Source organism: Pelodiscus sinensis, chromosome 20 (assembly GCF_049634645.1).
Source record: "Pelodiscus sinensis isolate JC-2024 chromosome 20, ASM4963464v1, whole genome shotgun sequence".
Lineage (NCBI taxonomy): Eukaryota > Metazoa > Chordata > Testudines > Trionychidae > Pelodiscus > Pelodiscus sinensis.
In genome coordinates this window covers 29,825,405-29,847,723 of record NC_134730.1, presented here as the reverse complement: position 1 = coordinate 29,847,723, position 22,319 = coordinate 29,825,405, and the positions used below count along the sequence as shown (strand labels likewise).

Below are 22,319 nucleotides of genomic sequence, written 5' to 3'. Positions count from 1 at the left end.
GCTGATTATCCCTGCACAAGACGAGACGTTCTCAGGGCCCTTTTATCACCAGCCCGTCCCTTCAAGTGAGCAGCTCCCCAAAGCCCCTTTACTTGTTTGGCTTGACATAAATCGCCCACGCTCTCCGGGGGAGGCGCTGGCTCCGGCTGTTCCCACCACTCCTGCGCTGTCTAGCAGCGGGACCCACAGCACAGCAAAAGCTGTGAAGTCAGTAGCTGTATGTCAAGGCAAGTACCTGGGCCCTGGACAAAGAGCAGGCGCAAGCGCTGAGCCCCCCAGGCTAGGATAGAGCTCGTTTCCTCAGGAGAGTCCTGACTACAGGCCCGAAGGGCCCAGCGTGGGTGACTGAGTTTCTGAAGAACGTCCTAAGGGGGGGAGGCCGGGCTCTGCAGAAAGCCTGGCAGTGGCAAAGGGGCTGAGATGCCACATGAACACTGAGCCCAAGCCAGGTCTGGTAGCCCTGGGGCTCCGGTAGGGAGGGAGGGTTTCAGTGTGGCCCCTGGGGGATTGACTGGCCAGCAGGGTAGACCCTTGCACCCTGCCTTCGCGGAGCACCGTCCGGCTCACAGGTGGTGCTGCTTGGGGCAGGTTGCCTGATGGTGAGAGAGGTACTGGGTGGGACATGATGGACAGAGCCTTCTGACATGGGGGCAAGGGCTTTTTCCCTGACTAAGCTGTTACCTAGAGATGTGCTGGGCCCGGCAGGCCCTTGGAGAGGGGGATGAGCAGCTAACTTGAGGGGCCAGGCCATGGCACAGAGTACAGTGCAGGCACTAGGCCCCGGCATCCATGGAGGAACTGCTAGTCATCCGAGACGGTGCCCAGGCGTTAGCCGGGTGCCCTGCAGAGCTGAGCAGAGGCAGTGAAAAAGGCAGCTCATTGATTTGCACTGCTCAAATACAGACACACCCTGATGGTCCCTTCATTCCCCGTGAAATCTCTGGTGCCTGGTCTGCACTAGGGGATGAGTTTGAATTTAGATCTGCAGCTTCAGCTACCTTAATTGTGTAGCTTAAGTCGAAGTATCTCAAGTTTGGTGCAGTCCACACTGGGAGTACACTCTCCAACGTCCCTGACTCCTTGTAGCAGCAGGACGACCGGCATCAATGGGAGCACACCCTCAGTTCGAATTAGTGCGTCTTCACTAGACCTACTAATGCAAATCCTGGGAGATTGACTGTGGCTGCTTCTACCTTATCTGTAGTGTAGATGTGGCCTGGATGATTGCTCCCCACCATCGGCTATGACACACAGGGTGCGTCTACACAGCGCCCTTACCTCAAAAGAAGCTAAGCAATTTGTGCTACACAAATTGCATAGCTTATTTCAAGGTAATTTCAATATAAAGTGCTATTCTGACAAATCCCTTAACCCTCATTGGCTACGTCTAGACTGGCAAGATTTTCTGGAAATGCTTTTAACGGAAAAGTTTTCCGCTAAAAGCATTTTTGGATCAGAGCATCTAAATTGGCACAGACGCTTTTCTGCAAAAGCACTTTTTGCGGAAAAGCATCCGTGGCCAATCTAGACGCGCTTTTCCGCAAAAAAGCCCCGATTGCCATTTTCACGATTAGGGCTCTTTTCTGGAAAACAAATCTCAGCTGTCTACACTGGCCCTTTTGCCCGAATGGGAGCAGCGTAGCATTTCCGCAAAAAGCACTGATGTCTTACAGTAGGAAGTCAGTGCTTTTGCGGAAATTCGAGCGGCCAGTGTAGACAGCTGGCAAGTTTTTCCAGAAAAGCGGCTGATTTTCCGGAAAAACTGACCAGTGTAGACACAGCTGTGGAAGGTTACAGGGATGCCAGAATAGCGTGCCCATTATTTCAAAATATATTTTGAAATAATGGGCGTATTTTAAGACACAAGAATTGCTATTTCGGGATACTTTTGGTATCCTGAAATAGCGCCACTGTGTAGACGTAGCCACAGTGCCTCAACAGCTCAGAGAAACAGCCTGAGGGGAGGACTTTTCACAGCAGGATGGTTGGCCCCATGTTGGATTATCATGGGAAAGGGGGAATTCTGACATTCCCCCCACACCAGCTTTCACTTTAGAATCTTTGTTTGCGGGGAGGGGGGAATGAGTCTAGAAGTATATTTGTTAGTCTCTAAGGTGACACAGGACTAGTTTTTAAAGTTACAGACCTAACATGGCTCCCCCTCTGCAACGTTTACAATGTGCTGAGCTGCTGCACTGTCCCCGTGCCCTAGGGAGAACGCTAACGTGCAACAAGTGTCTTTCCACTCCCAGGACAGTACCACCCACTTGGAGGGGCCGGGATCACAACACGATGCAGAGTAAGCAGGGTCTGAATCAATGCTTCCATTGCAGCCAGCTGGAATGGGAGAGGAATTCTGAGTGTGGTTTTGTCCAGTCTGTTGCCAACTGTTATGTAAATACAATTCACACTGGAATGGGAAAGAAATCCTGGGTGTGGTTATGTACCTATAGGTGCTTGGGCCTGCTAAATATTCAATTGTTAGAATGGTGTTTTGCCCATTGTAACCAATTTGGGTGTTGTGAGGTCACAAACCATGTTAACCCTAAATGTAGGAATTGTAAAATATGACCACCATTGGTTGGAGTTATTGGGAATGCAGAAAAGCAGACTATGTCTAATTCAGATGCTCTCTTTGTGAAGAATCTCAGATGGACAAGGCTTTCTATTCCAAACTCTGTGCAATCAATTAGGGGGGAGGACAGAGCTCTGAACCAGCAGGCTCCATGCCCTCCTGATACAACCTGTTTCTCTTCCCACCACCCCTGCCTTGGGACAGAACTAAAACAGACTGCATAAGGAGTCTCTTTATTATTTTAAAATGTTATTCCAGTGGATGCTGGAATCTTTTAGCTGGACTGTACTGTGGGCCAAGAGCTGAAATCACTGAGAAACTGACATCGCAGAATTGAAATCACTAGGTTTGGCCTAGAGCTAAATCCATCACAAGCCCAGCTGGCCAAAGCAGGTGACTGGTGGGAGTGGCCAGCTGGAGCAGGTGGCAAGTGGCTAGCAGGCAGCCGGCAGGAGTAGCATGTAGGTGGCATTGCCACATGCTCAACAAGTGGAGACATCATGATGCTGTACCTATGGATGCTGGGTGTCCACCGACTGGACGGAGCCATGAGTGGGGTGTTTGAAGTGGGGGGAAACCACACTATATGAGTTGGGGGTTGGACTAAAGATCTTTAAGCAAAAGACTCTGTGCTGCGGATGCCAGGAATGGTACCTTGCTTACGGGTTTTCTTTGTTTATGTGTGTGCCTATCATTTGGTGCTAGATTATCATTATTAAACACACTGGCTACGTCTAGACTGGCATGATTTTCTGCAAATGCTTTTAACGGAAAAGTTTTCCGTTAAAAGCATTTGCGGAAAAGAGCGTCTAGATTGGCACGGACGCTTTTCTGCAAAAGCACTTTTTGTGGAAAAGCGTCTGTGCCAATCTAGACGTGCTTTTCCACAAAATAGCCCCGATCGCCATTTTCGCCATCGGGGCTTTTTTGCACAAAACAAATCTGAGCTGTCTACACTGGCCCTTTTGTGCAAAAGGACTTTTGACCGAACGGGAGCAGCATAGTTTTTCCGCAAGAAGCACTGATTTCAGACAGTAGGAAGTCAGTGTTCTTGCGGAAATTCAAGCGGCCAGTGTAGACAGCTGGCAAGTTTTTCCTGAAAAGTGGCTGATTTTCTGGAAAAACTGGCCAGTCTAGACACAGCCTCTGTGTCTATCTTCAACTCGGTGTTTGTGAGGAGGGAAGAATTGCCTCCAAAGGTGCCTAGTGGGTAGGTTGGAATTTTCCCAGTTTACTGGGTGGGGGCTTAAGCCAGTTTGTTTAGCTTGTTGAAAGAACCCGCCTAGATACTGAACCCGCCCTTCTGGCTGCTGACTGCTCCTGGCAGAAGGGTTATGGCAGCACAAGACACAAACTCAGCTCACCCACTTTTTACCAGAGGTTCATGCTGAGGGGCCCTTTGCACATCTCCTCCCCAGCAAGAGCTTCCTGTCACTCAGCTGCCTTGGGAAGAAGGCTGGAGTTCTTTCTGCCCTCAGGAGGCTGAAGGCTCAAGCCATAATCTGGATTAGTGCACACTGAGGGAGGCAGGCGTATTACCAGCAGACCTCTCTCAGTGCACATCATCATCGTCTCTTGCCACAGACCTTCAGGGAACCCATCCCCCAGACCCACCGTGTGGTTCACAGAAGGGGCAAGGCAGATGGAGGTGAGATGCTGTGACAGCGCTCGTGGCACAAGTCTTGTCTCAAACGTTCACTGACTCCTCCAGCATGGCTGTGTGGGAGAAAAGCAGAAAGCGGGTTTCCTGTGGCAAACGTTAAGCTCTATTACTTGCCTTTGAGGCAATTTTAAGGAACTACAAAATCCACTAAATTCCACTTGTGGGCCAGAGATTTGCAAAGGGGCAGGTGGCCCTGGTCTCAGGGGCGTGACGTGGTGTCTATGGACTGGGTCTTGTCACTTATGGGACGATATGAGGTTCCCAGGGGAGTGTGGAGAGTGAGACTGCCCCACGCCCATCCTGGAGCATCTCCGTCCCACGGGGCTGGGCCTGCCTCCCTGCACCAGCCCAGTGTCTCTTGCCACAGCATCCCATGATACATCTCTGTGAATGGGGGGGGGGGCGGTTTCCCCTCACAACAGTGCCCCGTTCCTGGCACTGGTGGGGATCACCTGTACTGAGCTGGGCTGCCCCTTGCCCATCATCCCTGCCAGTGGTGATCGAAGTAGGCAGTCGGGCTCTGCAATGCTGGATGATCCCCCTCTTCCCCAGGCTCTCACCAGCAGGGCAAGATGTGTGGTGTGACTGCCCTCCAGGGGCAGCTTGGTCCAGGAGGTGCCCAGGCCAGAGTGTGGCCCCAGGTAGCTGTGAAACCTATGTCAGGTTGGGGGCCACCGGACAGCATATGCCTAGCTCCTCCCACATTCCTGGCAAGGGAAACCCCTGTGCTTGGCTGCCTCCCACTTCCCTGCCTTCTGGGGGGGGGGGGGGGGGTAAGCAGCCAATCAGCATGTCTGTGAGGAACTGCCCCAGATTGAAGTGTCAGATCAAACACTAAGAAGTCCCCAAGCCCAGATGGTATTCACCCAGGAGTTCTGAAGGAACTTGGATAGGAAATTGTGGGAACACTGTGTGTGGTGTGTAACTTACTGCTTAAACCAGCCTTTGTACCAGATGACTGGAGGATCGCTAATGGGACACCCATTGTTTAAAAAGCCTGCTCCAATAGGCTTTGCAATCACAGGCTGGTAAACCTAATATCAGTACCAGTTGGATTGCTGAAATTTAAAGAAAAACAAAACCTCCAGAATTATCAGACACATAGATGAACATGCTATGATGAGGAAGAGTCAATACAACTTTTCTAAAAGGAAATCAGACCTCACCAATCTATTAGAACTCTAGGAGGGGTTCAACAAATATGTAGACAAGGCAGATCCAGTGGATGAAGTACAGGCAGTCCCCGGGTTACGTACAAGATAGGGACTGTAGGTTTGTTCTTAAGTTGAATCTGTATGTAAGTTGGAACTGGCGTCCAGATTCAGCCGCTGCTGAAACTGACCAGCGGCTGACTACAGGAAGCCCGAGGCAGAGTTGCTCTGCCCCGGGCTTCCTGGAATCAGCCGCTGATCAGTTTCAACAGACTGAATCTGGACGCCAGTTCCGACTTACATACAGATTCAACTTAAGAACCCCAGGAGTCCCCAAGTCAGCTGCTGCTGAAACTGATCAGCGGCTGATTCCAGGAAGCCCAGGGCAGAGCAACTCTGCCTCTGGCTTCCTGTAGTCAGCGCTGGTCAGTTTCAGCAGCGGCTGACTTGGGGACACCTGGGGCAGAGCAGCTGGGGTGCTGCCGGGTTGGTCCAGTAGCGCCCAGAGCAGCACTGCGGGACCAACCGGCAGTGTCCCAGCTGCTCTGCCCCAGGCGTCCTGATTCAGCCGCTGCTGGGGAATCAGGATGCCTGGGGCAGAGCAACTGGGGTGCTGCTGGGTTGGTCCAGTAGTGCCTAGAGCAGCACTGCGGGACCAACCAGCAGCGCCCCAGCTGCTCTACCACAGGCGTCTGGAGAAAAGCCTGGTCTGCTGGGGGTGGGGGGTGCACTAGCTGCGCCCACCCCCCAGCAGACCAGGAAGACGCGGGCAGCGGACCGAGATGCACCGTGGTCCCGCCGTCCGGGTCCTCCGTGGCTTTGCTCCGTGTCTCCCTGGTCTGCTGGAGACCAGCAGACCAGGGAGACGGGGAGTAAAGCCTTGGAGGACGCTGGCAGCGGGACAGCCACCAGCAGACCAGGGAGACGTGGAGCAGCTTTTCTCGCCCTGGAGGACGCGGGCGGCGGGACCGTGGCGCATCTGGGCATCCCGCCACTTCCATCCTCCAGGGCGAGAAAAACATAAGTCGGATCCGCGTAACTCGGGGACTGCATGTATACCTAGACTTTCAGAAAGCCTTTGACATGGTCCCACATCAAAGGCTCTTAAGGAAACTAAGCAGTCATGGGATAAGAGGGAACATGCTTATGGATCAGTAACTGGTTACAAGGTAGAGAACAATGGTCAGTTTTCAGAATGGAGAAACTAGTGGTGTCTCCCAGGATGGGGCCCAATCTTAGTCAACATATTCATAAATTATCTGCAAAAAAAGATAAATAGTGATCTGGCAAAATATGCAGTTAAGACAAAAACTTCTTGAGATAGTTCAGTTCAAAGCTGACTGGGAAGTCTTACAAAGGAGTTTCACTGTACTGGATGATTGGGCAACCAGATAGCAGAGGACATTAATTGTTGATAAGTACGAAGTAATGCACATTGGAAAATATAATCCCAAAGAGAATACGTACAATATGACAGTCTAAATTAACTGGAGCCATTCAAGAAAGAGATCTTGAAGTCATTGTGGATAGTTCTCGGAAAAAACATCTTCTCAGTGTACAACAGTGGTCAAAAGAAAGCCAACACAATATTAGGAAATATTACAAAAGGGAAATATAATAAGATACAAAATATCTTTTGTATACAAGAACAAGGAGCAATGGTCTCAAGTTACAGTGGGGGAGATCTAGGTTCTTCTTCACACAGCGTGTTGTCAACCTGTGGAACTCCTTGCCAGAGGAGGCTGTGAAGGCTAGGACTATAATAGAGTTTAAAGAGAAGCTGGATAAATTCATGGAGGTTAGGTCCATAAAAGGCTATTAGCCAGGGGATAAAATGATGTCCTTGGCCTCTGTTTGTCAGAGGCTGGAGAGGGATGGCAGGAGACAAATCGCTTGATCATTGTCTTCGGTCCACCCTCTCTGGGGCACCTGGTGTTGGCCACTGTCGGTAGACAGGATACTGGGCTAGATGGACCTTTGGTCTGACCCAGTACGGCCGGTCTTATGTTCTTATGTTGTATAGTAGGAAAAACTATTTCCCTGGGAGGAGAGTGAAGCACTGGAATGGGTTCCCTAGGGAGGGGGTAGAATCTCCATCCGTAACTGTTTTAAGTCCCGACTTGACAAAGTCCTGGCTGGGCTGATTTAGTTGGGTTGGTCCTGCTTTGGGCAGGGGGCTGGACTCGATGGCCTCCTGAGGTCTCTTCCAGCCCTAGGATTCTATAATCACATGGTCTCTAAATAAATCCATGGTGCACCATACAGATGTGCATTAGATACAATAGAACTGGCAAAGGTTCAGAAAAGGGCAACACAATTTATTCGGGCTTTGGAATAGCTTCCATATGAGAAGCAATTAATAAGACTGGGACTAATCGGGTGGGAAAAGAGATGACTGGAAGGGACATGATAATGTATAAAATCATGACAGGTGTGGAGAACATAACTAAAGTGCTTATTTGCTCCTTCACAAAACACAAGAAACAAGGATCACACAACAAAAAGTATTTAACGCAAGACAACTTGTGGAACTTGTTGCTGGGAATGTTGCAAATGGCAAAATAATAACAGTCTTTCAAAAGGAATTAGGTAAGTTCACAGATACATTAGAAACCAGGAGAATGTGGGCGAGGTCCATGGGTGGCTATTAACAACGGTAGCCAGGGATACAAGCCTATGTTTCAGGTGTCCCTAACCTCTGCTGCCAAAAGCTGGAAGTGCATGACAGGCAAGGATTACTCTGCTCACCCCCCTCACGCACCTGGCACTGGTCACTGTCCATAGCCCGGCTGCTGGCCCACGCTCGCCTGGTTTCTTCGCTGACCATTCTTATTACCTGTCCACCTTGAACATACACTCTTCAGCCTTAGTTCATCTTTGGGGTTTCTTCCATGTGCCTCTGTCTACATTCTGCTTGCCTGCCATTCTCCTTAGGACAGTATTTCCTGCCAGCTCTATCTTCTTCTCCTTCAGCTCTATCAGACCCAGGCGAAGACAAACACGCAGAACATGCACTTTTCCTTTCACTTTGCACATTGCACAATACACTTGCCACCTTTTTTGCTGCAGCACAGGGGGCTCTTCTACATTCTCTAGGTCTGGCTATCATGTCACTAAGTGTACAATGCAGATCTTTCCTTCTAGCTTGGTGTCTCTCCTGCAACTTCAGTCAAGATTTCTTCTTCCGACTTCTGCACGTGTGCAATGCAGTGTTCTTTGTCAACAAGTGCAGTCCTGTGGCACCTTAGAGCAGGGCCGGCTCGAGCCATTCCTGTGCCCTGGGCAGCAGGCGTACGATGCATGTGCAGCTCCATCCCCGGGCACATGGCACATGCACAGCCCTGCCCCCCGGCACGCTGCGCACCTTACAGCAGCAATTGGGCTCGCGGAGCCTGATGGCAGCTTTAAGGGGCACGGCCTCTGGCCCTGGGTGTGTGGTGCCCCCCATAGGTTAGTGCCCTGGGCAGCTGCCCAGCTAGCTCCCCCCCTTAATCCGGCCCTGCCTTAGAGACTAACAAATGTATCAGACCACAAGCTGGGTGGGACAAAACCCACTTCATCTGGTGAGTTGGAGTGGAAATAGCAGAATCCAGAATACAGTAATTACTTGTTTAACATGTGCCCGCTTAACTCGTTTTCGCAATAGCACGATTTTTTTGGGGACCTTTTTTCAAATAACATGACCGTCCCCGAAATAACACAAAAATAATCAAGTAGCAGACTACTTCACGCAGCAATATAAGTTGGTGAAAACAGTGGTAATATGCAGGGCTCGCCAGCCGTGTGGTTCTGCACTCTGCGCATGCGCAGATCACTCTGCACTGGCTCTTCCGGGTTGTAATCTACTCGCCATGGGTGAGTAGATTACATTATTTGTAGCCCTGGTAATATGCTTGAGCAGATGAATACACGTGATCACAGTGCTTCTCCGCTCACTCGTGTTTATCTTTGTGTTTTAACAAACCAGGCGACTTGTGGTGCTAGATACCTAGTGCTGACGTTGCCGACCCAGCACCAACAAAAAATTGACTTTGCCACCACCACCTGAAATGCAACCCCCACCTTTTCCATTCTTTTTAATGGGAAAATTGACTCCATAGCACATTTTTGCTCAGCATGAACATTTTCAGAAACAGTGTTTAGTGTTTAATGAGGAATTACTGTAAGCAGAACCCACCTGTCAAGCGCAGGACCCAAGCTAATGATGCTAATTGGATCATAGAATCATAGGCCTGGAAGGGACCTCGAGAGGCCACTAACCTGTTCTGAAATATCTCCAGAGAGGGAGATTCCACCAGCTCCCGGTGGGGGGGGGTGTGTGACTGAGTCCCCCGTCACGGTGTAACTGCAGCTAGCAAGGCCGGGCCCCCTGGGCTGTGTGTGCTGCCCCCCCCGCTGCAGCTCTGAGCTGGGGGGCAGCGCAGGCCCCGCCTCCCGGCTCCCACCTAAGCCGGGCCCCGCCCCCGGCCCGGACACGCAGCGACCCCGCCCAGCTGCCTCGAGCCGCGTGCCCCCTTATGCGCCACGTGGGGCGGCCCGGCTCAGCTGCTCCCGCGCACGCTGCCCGCAGCACGTGGCCAGGCGAGCCGAGCCCCGCCCCGCCCCCTTCCCTTTAAGGCCCCGCCTGCCCCTTGTCTTTTTTTTACCCCGACACTAATGGCCGCAGCCTCCTTCCCTTTAAGGCTCGGGGCGGTTGCGCCGGGCGCTTCATGAATGGAGCCACGTGACCCAAACATCACGTGACGTGTCCGTGAGCGGCGGCGGGTGGCGGCGGATCTCGGAGTCTCGGTCCCTCCCAGCCCCGGCCCCGGCCGCACCGTGAGGCGGGTGAGCGCGCGGCGGGGCCCGGGCCATGGGGGGGGCAGGGACCCCCCCCCGCCTTTCCGGGGGCCCCCGCTCTGCCCCGGGCCTTGGGGGGGGCAGGGACCCCCCCGCCTTTCCGGGGGCCCCCGCTCTGCCCCGGGCCTTGGGGGGGGCAGGGACCCCCCCGCCTTTCCGGGGGCCCCCGCTCTGCCCCGGGCCTTGGGGGGGCAGGGACCCCCCCGCCTTTCCGGGGGCCCCCGCTCTGCCCCGGGCCTTGGGGGGGGGCAGAGGCCCCCCCGCCTTTCCGGGGGCCCCCGCTCTGCCCCGGGCCTGGGGGGGGCAGGGACCCCCCCGCCTTTCCGGGGACCCCCGCTCTGCCCCGGGCCTGGGGGGGGCAGGGACCCCCCCGCCTTTCCGGGGGCCCCCGCTCTGCCCCGGGCCTGGGGGGGGCAGGGACCCCCCCGCCTTTCCGGGGACCCCCGCTCTGCCCCGGGCCTGGGGGGGGCAGGGACCCCCCGCCTTTCCGGGGGGCGGGGGAGAGCGCCGGGAGCCCCCTCGGGAACGTGGGGGGGGAAGGAGGAGACCGCGGTGGGGAAGAGAGCGGGGCGCCCCCTTCCGTGGAAAACTGGGGGGGGGGAGAGTAGGGAGCCCCCCTTCCGGGGGGGAGCAAGCGGCGAGCCCCCCCTTCCCGGCTCGCTGGGGCGGACGCGTGATGCCTGCTCGCTGCTGTTGCCCCGCGCGATGCGCAGGCAGGTCGGGGGCCGCTGCGGGTCGCGCCGGGCGGGGGGTTCCGAGCTGCCGGTGCCTGCCCCGCGCCCCCCGCCCCGCGCCCCTTGTGCTTGCTGAGCAGACGCTGCTGACTCATCAGCATGAGGTCACCGGGTAGACGGTGCCAAGGGGGCGCTCGGCGGGAGGGAGGGAGGGACTCGTGGACCAGGGGCCGGCGTGTTGGTCGGTCCGTGTCTGCAAATGGATGGGGAGGGCGTCCGAGGCTGACACGCTGACTCATCGCCGAGGGGGGCGGTGTCATGGAGACAGGTCTCCCCTCGTGTGCGGCGCTGCCGGGAGGGGCTGCGGGCAGCAGGGCGAATGGGGGAGTTACAGACCGTAGGTTTGGGGGGTGAGGGGCGTAGAGACGGGCGGCTGTGCTGGGGGGGCATAGTGCGGATTCTGAGCACACTTCCAGGTCAGAACCAGCCCTGGGGCTGGGCTCCTGCTGTGAGACCAGCAGGCTGCTCTGGGTACCTCTCCCATGCTTGTGTGTACTTGGAACACCCTGTGCTCCTCTCCTGCCTCACTAGTGTTCCAGGTGATTCAGCTGCTAGGGCAGTAGTCTTCCCCTAGTCACCCGCAGGGCCCCAGAGCTACATATGCTCCTCATACCCCTAAATACAACTCTTTCAAGGGCTGGTCTGAGGGGGCTAGCATGCCCTTAATGTAAGCATAACGGGGAAAGCTGTGCTACAGATCTACTCAAAGTGCCCAGAAATCAACTAACCCCACCATTGTGGGACACCAGGGAGCCTTGGGTAATAGCCAAAAACTCTGTGTGCAACAAGTGCACCATCTCTCCCTGAGCAAGATTTCTGCTAAGGCTGAATGCTGAGGCCACAAGGCAGAAGAACAAAACAAGTGGGGTCAGGCCTGACACCTCTGGTAGCTATGCCCAGGGTCAGGGGTGCCTTTGCTTTACTAAAGGCCCTTGACCAGCTCTGTCAAGGGTGCATCTGAGTTTTACAATAACAGCCAATAATTGCTACAGAGTAATTTGAAGGATGTTTTGTGATTCTCCAGGACGTCTTGCCAAAGGCTTTAAAAGCACATGGCAGATACTTGCCTACTTCTAGGTGTATGTGCAGTGCCTATAGGAATTCAGGAATGGCCAGACTGGCTCAGGCCAGTGGTCTGTCTAGTCCAGTCTTTGACAGCAACCAGAACCAGTTGCTTTAGAGGAAAGTGTGAGAAATCCTTCAATGACCAGCTGTGGAATAAGTAGCCCACTGTGGTGTGTTCTCCTGCGCCTGACTGTAAGTGTAGACAAGTCCTAACTCCATTTGCGTGATCTTTAAAAACACATTGCCATAGAAACAGAGTTGACACAATGTCAGCCATTGTGTTAAGTTTCCCAGCCCACACACAACTTTTCTAAAGCTCCTACCTATCAAACCGAACCGTATAGTAGTAGCAAGACATTTATTCATAATGTCAGTTAGTACAAAACGTTAATGAATTAAGCTCCCAGCTACCAGGCAAGCAACCTCGCACTGCAGAAGTGGAAACACCCCCAAAGCCACACAGTAAGTGCAGAGCCAAGAGGAGGATTTGGGTGTTTTGCTTCCCAGTCCTGTGTTCAGAATGCTAGGTCACGCTTTCCAGTATCGGGGTGAACCCTCATGTTTGTTGCTTTGAGTGCAGTAGCCCCTAAAATGCACCAGGCACTTCCAAGCCCTGCAGAAGGCCTGTTTCCTGACCTAAACATGCTCAGAGTTTGAGGGAGCGGGGGAAGGGGAGGGAGAGGGAGGGACAGGAAGGGTCCAGATAAGCATGGTCTGTTATTCTGGTGGATGGTTTTATTACATGTATGGCCTCTGCCCCAAGTTATCCTACGTGTTGGGAATTTACTAGAATGTTAGTCTTTGCAGCATGTGCTCTCCCTCTTATCTGGGTGGTCAGCAAAGGTGCAGGCTCCTGCTGGCTCTCCCAGCTCCCCTGGCTGGGGTAGGTGTGTGTGAAGAGCTGCCTGTAGGATTCCTTTGGCTGTGAAGATGTACGCTGCAGGAGGACTCTGCTAGAGCCAACGAACCTGCGGTGTCCCACAGTCTGCTAGCCAGTAATTCCACTGCAATGGTATGGGGCTCTGAGCTGAGAGGTGATGGCTGGGCTTGCGTGAGGTGTCAGTGAGACCTGACAGGACTTTCTTCAGTCACCTCAGAGGCTGGACTGCTTTCGCTTTGGCCTGCCTGTGACCATAACTGCTAGAGAAAAGGACAAGCCAAGAAGCTGCATCCCTCCTGTCTTTCTCCTGAACATTTGCTTGTCTCTGTGCCCCAGGGACCCGACTTGGGCTGCTGTCTCCTGTTTTCACTTGGGGTGAAAGCTTCTGTGCTGGGGCAGCTGCTGCACATTGTGCCACTGGGGGAGAGTGCGTGTTTGTTCTGCATTGCTGTTGACATTTCCTTGGGGGAAGGGCTTAGCGGCACTGAGGCGCACTGCATCCTACAGTGGGGTCTAAGAACTGGACTTTGGGGGCTTTCCTGAGCCCGGCCAGTGGCCAGGTTTGAGGGAGAAGTGTGAAGCAAATGCTACTTATGGAAAGACGCGCTGCTGGCTGATGCTTAGTCCCCTGCCCAGAGCTTCAAAAAGGAGCTAGATAGATTCATGGAGGTCAGGTCCGTCAATGGCTACTAGCCAGGCTGGGTAGGAATGGGGTCCCTGGCCTCTGTTTCTCTGGAGGTGAGTGACGGGAGGAATCACGAGATGACCTGTTGTGATCCCTCCCTCTGGTGCATCTGGCATCGGCCACCGTGGGCAGGCAGGACACTGGGCGGGATGGACTATTGGTCTGACCCAGTCTGGCCATTCTTATGTTCTTAGCAAGGTTTGGAGGGGTTGAGGGGGTTTAGCTGCTTGCGGTGGGAGCAGAAAGTGCTACTGGAACCTTCCCTGTCAGGTTTCAGGGCAGACTGAGGGTCCTGCTTAGCGCGGAATTGCTCTCCCTCCTTGTGGCCTGGCATTTCCTCTCCTGGGAGACGGGCTTCTCAGGCGGCCGCTTATTCCATAAAGGTTTGCTGCTCGAAGCTGGGAAGGCCTCTGCTGTGCACTGTCTTGGGCCCCTTCCTCTTCCCCTTCGCAGCAGAGCTGTGCGTTCAGGAAGGGGCGAACGCGCTGGGCAAAGGAGTATCGGAGACTCGGCTCCGCTGTGTTCGCTACACTGCAGAGATGCTCTGGGCACTAGTTCGACGTGGGCTCATCTGCTGCAGCATGAGTGGGGGGTGATGTGAAGAAATGAGAAGTACAGTCTCCACTTCTGCTTGTCCAGTCAGAGCGAATATCCCAGCAGGGCCCTGCCTGCCTGTGGTCACACCCCTGGACAACTGTGGCTGCCAGTCCCCTGCAGAAGCCCTCACTGCGTCGCTCCGTCGACGTCCCTTGTGGATGGGCCTCCCCTGGCGGAGCTGTCTCCAGCTGGCTGCGCTGCTGGAAGGGGTGACGTCAGCGTGTTTACACTAGTTTGGTGGCACAGTTCTGTGAATCGGGAATGCTGAGAATGGGGCCTGTGTTGAATCATGCGTTCTGCTGTCAGCTCTGCTGTGCCGCTTTTAGCTGAGGAGAGAATTGGCTGTGCTAGTGCTGAGTTCAGGCCTTTGGAGTCCTGGGGAAATGTGTTGAGGCTGCATTTTCCCCTTGGAGCCGACGCGCTTGGCGCTCTTCCGGGTGATTGTTCTTCAGGAAGCCATTGAAAGGCCAAGACATTGGCAGTCTGGGACCTTGGACAAGCTTGTTCTGAGTGTCCTGTCAGTCTCCCCGCAGGCCTGCCTGGGGCCTTCCTGTCAGCCCTGGCAAGTGGCCAGCCAGCCTTCCCCCAGTCTCCGTGCCTGAGGATGGGCACCATGGCCCCTCTTGGGGGGGGGCGGACTCATCAGATGCTTTCAGCTGGACTCCTGTGCCCCGGCAGAGGCGCTGGGCTGCGCTGGAGGCCTGGCAGATCGGGTCCCTTCTGTTTGAACCGTTTAACTCAGACACAAGGAAGAGTTAACTGTTCTCAGCGGCTCCTTGGCACCTTTCCAAGCTGTTGCTCTTTCTCCCGCCCTCCCACCCGCAGTGCTTGGGAGCACCCAGCCACTGCCTCCCCCTCCCCTGGGTCCTTTCAGCTCCCACCTGCCCCTAACTCGTCTCAGGGTGACTCTCCGGCCTGGGACCAGTTGTCCAGGGATGTGAGATTTCGGGAGCTCAAGGGCCAGGAAGGATTATAGCACCTGTTCCTGGGCCCAGTGCGTTCAAACAGCCTGTCCGCCCGCGGGGATCCTCTGGGGTAGCAGGAAAGGGGCATGTGGAAACACTGCCCGGGACAGACTTACCGGAGAGCTGAGGGGCCTTGCTGGGCAGCGTAGACCCTGCGAGTGCGTGAACCTGTCTGTCTCCTGCCTCCATTAACACTCTGCTTGGGATTATCGGCAGGACAGTCAATGTTCGGAGATCAGTGCCAAGACTGAATTCAACCCGTGTGTTTGTATGGGCTGCAAATGTGAAAGTGCCTCCCCTGCAGTTCTTGCAGCTCCTGCCAGCAGGAGCCTTCCCCCCCTCCCCCCCCCGAGTCCATGGGGGGGGGAGGCAGAGAGATTCAGGGCTCCCAGCATGAGGAGGAAGGGAAGGACGCATTGCACGAAGCAGGTGCCGGTTTCCCATCAGACCGTCCTGCCAGGGCCTGCTCTTTGTGCAGCAGTTTCTTGCAGAGCTGGGCTGGCAGAAATGACCTTTTGTACCAGCACGGTTGGCATCTGGTGAGTGGCGAAGGCTCTGTCCTCGGGGCACAAGTTCCTTGCCATGTAGAAGCACCTGTGCCCTGCCTGTCTGCCAATCTCGGGGCAGGCCGAAGCCTTTCTCTGGTGGTGCTTGGCTGGATGTCTGAGCTGCAGTCGCTGGAGTTGCCATGACTTGCCATTTGGTGCCGTGTGTGTGTCCGATTTTCAGCCTGGGGTCAGTGTTTTACCTGGAACAAGCTAGATCCAGGCTACAGGAAGGATGCAAAATCCGGTGAATCAGTCAACCGGTGAAACAATGGGGCAGATGGGGGGCCAGCTGGACTGGAGTGGTCCCACCCTGACCGGGCTGGAGCAGCCCCCTGCTGAGGGCCCTGCAGAGTTGGAGCATCCTCAGGATGCTTAGTCACTACGTGCGGCAGAGGAGTGGCCTGTGGGGCAAGAGGGACAGTGCAGGTTGAGGGTGGTGACTCGTGCTGCCCAGCCAGGGATTGGAGCAGAGCCAGTGGCTTGTGCAGTCCCCATCCCTTGGCCTTTGCTGGCCGGCTGCCCTGGACTCCCTGGCCCCAGCCGGAAAGGGTTACGGGTGAGGGAGGCCACTGACTGAGGCGGGGTTGGTTGTGCTCGAGGTGGCAGAGCGGCTCAGAGGTTGCCAATGTGCTGAGTCAGCATGACAGGCTGGGAGCAGCCATGCTCAGGACCCAGCCTGCTGCCTGCCAGGCTATTTTTAAAGATGTGGCTTCCTTGTACTGAGACTCCTCCCCTGTTCTTAATCCCCCCCCCCCCCCCGCCCCTGCCAGCATTTGGCTCAGGTCTGCGCGGGTGCTGGGTGAAGAGGAGAGATGAGCAGCGGCAGGATCTGCGGGGGTGTCTGGTTGGACTGGGAGGCAGGTGCCCACTAAGACTTTGCCCAGGTCCCGGGGTGCTGGGCAGGGGCAGGGCGCCCTGGGGAGCAGATGCCACGGGCCAGGCTCTGACCTTCCCCTCCTTTCTTTCAGATCCTGACCGACAAGGCTCTCGTGTTATGACGACCCCCAACCAAGCAAACAAAGCCTTGAAGGTAAAGGGGGCCCCGGGGCCCGGGTGACCCTGCGGGCGCTCTGCGGGGATGGCAATAAGCATGTGTCCCCCTTCCCACAGGTGAAGCGGGAGCCGGGCGAGAATGGGACCAGCTTGACAGATGAGGAGCTGGTGACCATGTCTGTGCGGGAGCTGAACCAGCATCTGCGGGGCCTGTCCAAGGAGGAGATCATCCAGCTGAAGCAGCGCCGGCGCACGCTGAAGAACCGAGGCTACGCGGCCAGCTGCCGGGTCAAGCGTGTCACCCAGAAGGAGGAGCTGGAAAAGCAGAAGGCGGAGCTGCAGCAGGAGGTGGAGAAGCTGGCCTCCGAGAATGCCAGCATGAAACTGGAACTTGATGCCCTCCGCTCCAAATATGAGGCGCTCCAGAACTTTGCCAGAACCGTGGCCCGGAGCCCGGTGGCTCCTGCATGGGGCCCCATCACGTCCAGCATGGGGCCCCTTGTCCCTGGCAAAGTCGCCACCACCAGTGTCATCACAATAGTGAAATCCAAAACGGACGCCCGGTCTTAGTGAAGCGAGTGCTGCCTGGGCTTGTCTGTGCAGAGCAGTTAGGCACAAAGCTAACCCGGCACCCCCGAAGCACAAGCCCCTTTCCTCGTGGGTCAGGACTCCCTCCTCTCTGCTCGGCCGGCCTGCTGACCACTCCAGTTCTGTGTCGTGTCTTGTTCAGATTGCTGTGCCCAGCGGCAACACCCCCTCCTGCACAGCGCGCCTCCCGCCTAGGGGTCCACAGCCCTCTGGGGCGTCCTCAGGACAGAGACCGTGGTGCTCTAGCCAAAGAAATTCCACCCTGCATGGAGGAAGGAGGGTGACTGGGGCCCGTGCCCCTTTCCAGTGGGATGGGGCATGGGAGGGCAGAGAGGTTCTGGGGCAGGGAGTTGGGATCCCCGGTTTCAGTCACTTCCGAAGGATTTATTCCACTAGACTTCCAAGTCGCGTATCTCGGGGCCTGGTTGCCAGGTGTTCAAATCTGCTGCTTGTGTCTCGCGTCCGCGTGGTCGCCGTGGGGAGGAGTTTGTGTTCACTTCTAGCATCCCACCTGTGTCTGGAAGGCAGGCTTCCTTGTGATGCTCCCTGTGCCAGTCACACCCATGATAATTCGGGGGAGGGAGGAGACTGCAGTCCCCTGGGTCTCTGCTTTGTGGCCGGGGAGGGAGGCGAGCCAGACGAGGGCACTGTGGGGGCCAGCAATGTGGGGAGGAAGAGAAACCCTGGTGACTGCAGGCCAGTTTTGTGCCTAACATGCTGCACTGAACAAGACCAAAATCCCTAGTTTCTCCTAGCTGTTGAGGGTATCGTGTGTCTCCCGTTTGGTTTACACAACCAGTTTGTGCTTAAATAGTCCTGTTGTTTAAAGAGAGAGACATTCATTTTAAGAGTTCTTACCTTATCAAAGTTTAAAAATCAGACAGAGGGGAGATCATATTTATAGTCAGCTTTTTTACCAGAGCCAGCGGGAATATTTGACCATATAAGTGGAAAAATATTCTCAGACTCTGCTAGCTGAAAAGTAAATAAGACAAATAATTTTCAAGTTTCTCATGAGCCTCCTGCCTGCTCTGAGGCTCCGAGGTTCGTTTTTATACAGAGTTCTCAGACTTTATTTATAAAACGTAGAAAAAGACAAAAAAAGGCAAGTCCTGTTTGATACCTTTTTTGCAATTGTACCAAAAGTGACTTATTCTTGCACTTGCTGGCTTCCGCCCTGTTCCCACTGTGCTGCCTGGCCGTGCTCTGAGCGCTCGTGTGGTGCTGCGCTGTGATGGTGCCAATTGCTGCCTTGCTGTCCTGTCTGCGCTGCCTTCGCTTCCCAGGAGGGGCTTGGGCCCTGTGCTGGGCCCCCAACCAGCGAAGATCAAGAGCCTCTAACGGGAAGCCAGAACAACTGGCTGGGGGTGAGCCAATGGTATCCGGGCACCTCTCCTTCTGCACAGGGCTCTTGGACAGCCCTGCTGCCTGTCTCCCTACCGGGAGGCAGCCAGCCTCCTCAGAGGCCCAGCTGCTGCTGGGGTTCCTTGATAGCTCCGGTACCAGAACGCCGCAGACTCTCTCCCCTGCTTGGAGCAGGGGAAAGGAGGCTGCTCAGGAGGCGACTGGGAAGTAGCTCTGGGCTTTGGTTTCCTGTTGGGCCCTGAGATCAGGACTTGACGTGCTGGCCATGAGCCTCACTGTGCATTTGAGCAGGGCAGGAAGTTGCATGGGGCATGGTGCTGGACTCTTGCTGTCGCGTCTGCATAGTACTGAGAGGGAAGCCAGGGTACCGCTCCCTCGTGCAGCTTCTAGGCGCGACGGGTAGGTCGGGCGGGCGGCGGGTGACGCGACAGAACCACCGTGCTATCCCACGTCTGGAGCCCCCCCACCCCAGGAAGCCTGTTCCCCCAGGCAGTGGGGAGAGACCAGCCTGACAGGCTGCTCTCTGGGCTGCTGGATGTTGGCTGAGTGCAGGGAACGCAGTAGGTTGGTGCTGGGCTCAGCTGCAGCGCCAGCTTCGGGGCCTGTTCATGGTGCTGAGCTTCTCTGGCTGGGCACAGAGTTCATGCCCCCCATGGGCAGAGATTTCAGAGGATTTTCCGTTCAGTCCACCCTTGCTCGAGAGCTTGAGGGTTTTTCTGCTTTGCTCTAGTCGGGGATCCAGGAGGAAGCTGTTCCCAGTGGGTTACATGGGGCAGGGGGGTCTCCCATGTCCCCCTGCCAAGCCATGGGGTTTCCTCTAGTCCTCATGAACAGCTGGGACCAGCTCTCCAGAAGGGCTAGTGGCTGTTCTGGGTGCAGCGTGGCCCCTGCGGATTTCACTCCCGGCCTTCTGGCGCCTTTCTCCTGCCACCACTCACAAGGTGCTGACTGCAGGGTCTTCAAGCGCAGCCCCCTGAAAAGAGCCCGGAAGACCCACGAGGTCCGAGCAAGCCTGGCATTGCGGGGGGGTCATAGCAAGGTGGGTGCTGTGCTCCACCCCCAGCTGGCTTTGCTTTGAGGAGGCCCCATCAGGCTTTGTGCAATGGCAGGCGCAGGTGGCGACTCTCTGCTGGGGAAGGTGCCATGGCCAGAGCGCCCCGGGAGTGGCTGCCAGTCCCCTTCTGTCCTCCAACCCTGATTTAACAGCCTGGCACGTCCCTCCCTGGCTGACCCCTCGCCCTTCCTCCGTCTTCAGAGGCGGCCTGAGGCCTTTCCTGGGAGGATCCTTTGGGGCTGGGCGCAGGGAGCGCTGGCTCAGACTCGGCTCTTCTTGAGATTTCTTTTTACTGTGCTGCTTAGTCTGCCACCCCAAACTCCCTGGCTGTGACGAGCCTATTCAGTGATGTCACATCTCTGCCCAGGGGGTTTAGGTGCAAAGACACAAAGCTGTAGCTGTGTGATGTGGAGCAATGAACTGAGTGCTAGGAGCCAGGACTCCTGGGATCCCCTCTTGGTGTGGCCACGGGCTCCAGGTGTGACCTTAGGCAAGTTGCTTCCCTCCTCTGGGCTTGCTGCTCTGCCCTGTCAGTGACCGGCGTGGCGGAGGGGCTCCGGGCGGCTCCAGGGCTGGCCTCTGCCCTGTCAGTGACCGGTGTGGCGGAGGGGCTCCGGGCGGCTTCAGGGCCGGCCTCTGCCCTGTCAGTGACCGGCGTGGCGGAGGGGCTCCGGGCGGCTCCAGGGCCGGCCTCTGCCCTGTCAGTGACCGGTGTGGCGGAGGGGCTCCGGGCGGCTCCAGGGCTGGCCTCTGCCCTGTCAGTGACCGGCGTGGCGGAGGGGCTCCGGGCGGCTCCAGGGCTGGCCTCTGCCCTGTCAGTGACCGGCGTGGCGGAGGGGCTCCGGGCGGCTCCAGGGCTGGCCTCTGCCCTGTCAGTGACCGGTGTGGCGGAGGGGCTCCGGGCGGCTCCAGGGCTGGCCTCTGCCCTGTCAGTGACCGGCGTGGCGGAGGGGCTCTGGGCGGCTCCAGGGCTGGCCTCTGCCCTGTCAGTGACCGGCGTGGCGGAGGGGCTCCGGGCGGCTCCAGGGCTGGCCTCTGCCCTGTCAGTGACCGGCGTGGCGGAGGGGCTCCGGGCGGCTCCAGGGCTGGCCTCTGCCCTGTCAGTGACCGGCGTGGCGGAGGGGCTCCGGGGGGCTCCGGGGCTGGCCTCTGCCCTGTCAGTGACCGGCGTGGCGGAGGGGCTCCGGGGGGCTCCGGGCTCGGCTGTGCCCTCAGTGACCAGTGTGGCGGAGGGGCTCCGGGCTGGGCTCTGCCTCGTGTCAGCCATTGGCATGATTTGGTTCTTGGCTTTTAGTGAAGTAAGAGTCTGAATGTTCAGGGAATCCCCACTAACGCTAACGGGGGTGCCCCCACCCCAGCACCAGTCAGCTTGTGTTTGTGGATTGCCCCACTGTGAGTCGGCCCCAGCCCTTCACTTGATTCTCACTCGCTCTCTCCTATATAGCGTGTCAGAGTGTGGCCGTTCTTGTTTTCCAGGTGCTTGTTCATTTGGTTTCCTGCTGTGAAGGGTGTTGTGTTTTTTCTCCGTCCCCTGGTACCTCTCTGATGCAGCGGGTGGGGGTTTTGCTCCTAGCCTGGCTGCAAAGCGAACCCGTGAAGTGTATCCTCCCTTGCACAGCTGGGCGTGCACAGGGACTTGTGTGTGTTGTGGTGAATTGTGTAAAGTGATCTCTTGGCTTATGCAACATTGATGGATATTTCTCTTTAGGGAGAGGAAGAGGCAGACTGCAGTGTGCAGGCAAGAGCTAGGACTGCTGGGTGGTGGTGGGGGAAACGCAGAGCACTCCCTGTGGGTTGGCTGGTGTGTGCATGTGACATCCTGGATGGTCACCACTGTCCCTGTGGCTCTGGTGTAAAATGCATGGGGTGGGGGGTCGCCTACCTTCTCCAACCTTTAGTGAGCGGAGCTGCCCTTGCCTTCCTCCTACCCCCCCGCCTGAGGCCAGCGGGGAATGGTTAGATGGGGGCTGTGGCCCATCCTTCACCAGCCTGCTGGGAGGGGACTGTGCTCTTCCCGAACAAAGCTTGTGCCTCAGGCTCTGGTTTCTCTGGCAGGAACAGACACTAATGCTCTCACCTCAGAGGAAGGTTCCCTTCCTGCCAGGGCATGCTGCCGCCTCCTACCATAGTAAAGGGAAGGGTGCAGGGGCCAATTTCCCTCTAATCTTTTCTGTCCAGATGTGGATTGTTTCCATCTGTGTGGAATAAATTATCTGCACTGAGGCATGTGTGGATGTGCACCAGCCGGAGAAACACAAGCCTACCTGGGAACCCGGGGGGGGCCTGTGGGTGCAGTGAGACTCCTTCCCTGCTCAGAGGTGAGGTGGTAGAGGTGGGCCCCGTTGAGCTGCAGAGCTGGCAGGTTCCTGGGGCAGCCTGGTGGGGACTACGCTCTGCTCAGTGGGTGGCAGGGAGCTGTCAGGTGGGCTGTCTGCAGGTGCGAGTGAGCTTTGGATGCTTGTGTATGAACCATCTGGCTGCAGCCTGTGCGAAGGATTCTGCAGCCGCTGTTCCTGCCTGGGGCTTCCACAACACCCACTCCTCCGTGGAGGGCAATATTGTGCAGCCATGAATCCCAGCACCTGCTGGTGGGGCTGTGGGAGTGGAGTCCTTGCCC

At 56.3% G+C, this 22,319-nt stretch overlaps 1 protein-coding gene across 1 annotated transcript; it reads left to right on the top strand.

The window, feature by feature from the left end:
* Positions 1-10,049: 10,049 nt before the first annotated feature.
* MAFG (MAF bZIP transcription factor G) lies at positions 10,050-20,768 on the top strand. The gene is made up of 3 exons (XM_075904206.1): positions 10,050-10,216; positions 16,671-16,732; positions 16,813-20,768. The coding sequence occupies exons 2-3, from the start codon at positions 16,697-16,699 to the stop codon at positions 17,263-17,265; spliced, it is 489 nt and encodes a 162-aa protein (XP_075760321.1). The 5' UTR covers positions 10,050-10,216; positions 16,671-16,696; the 3' UTR covers positions 17,266-20,768.
* Positions 20,769-22,319: the final 1,551 nt, after the last annotated feature.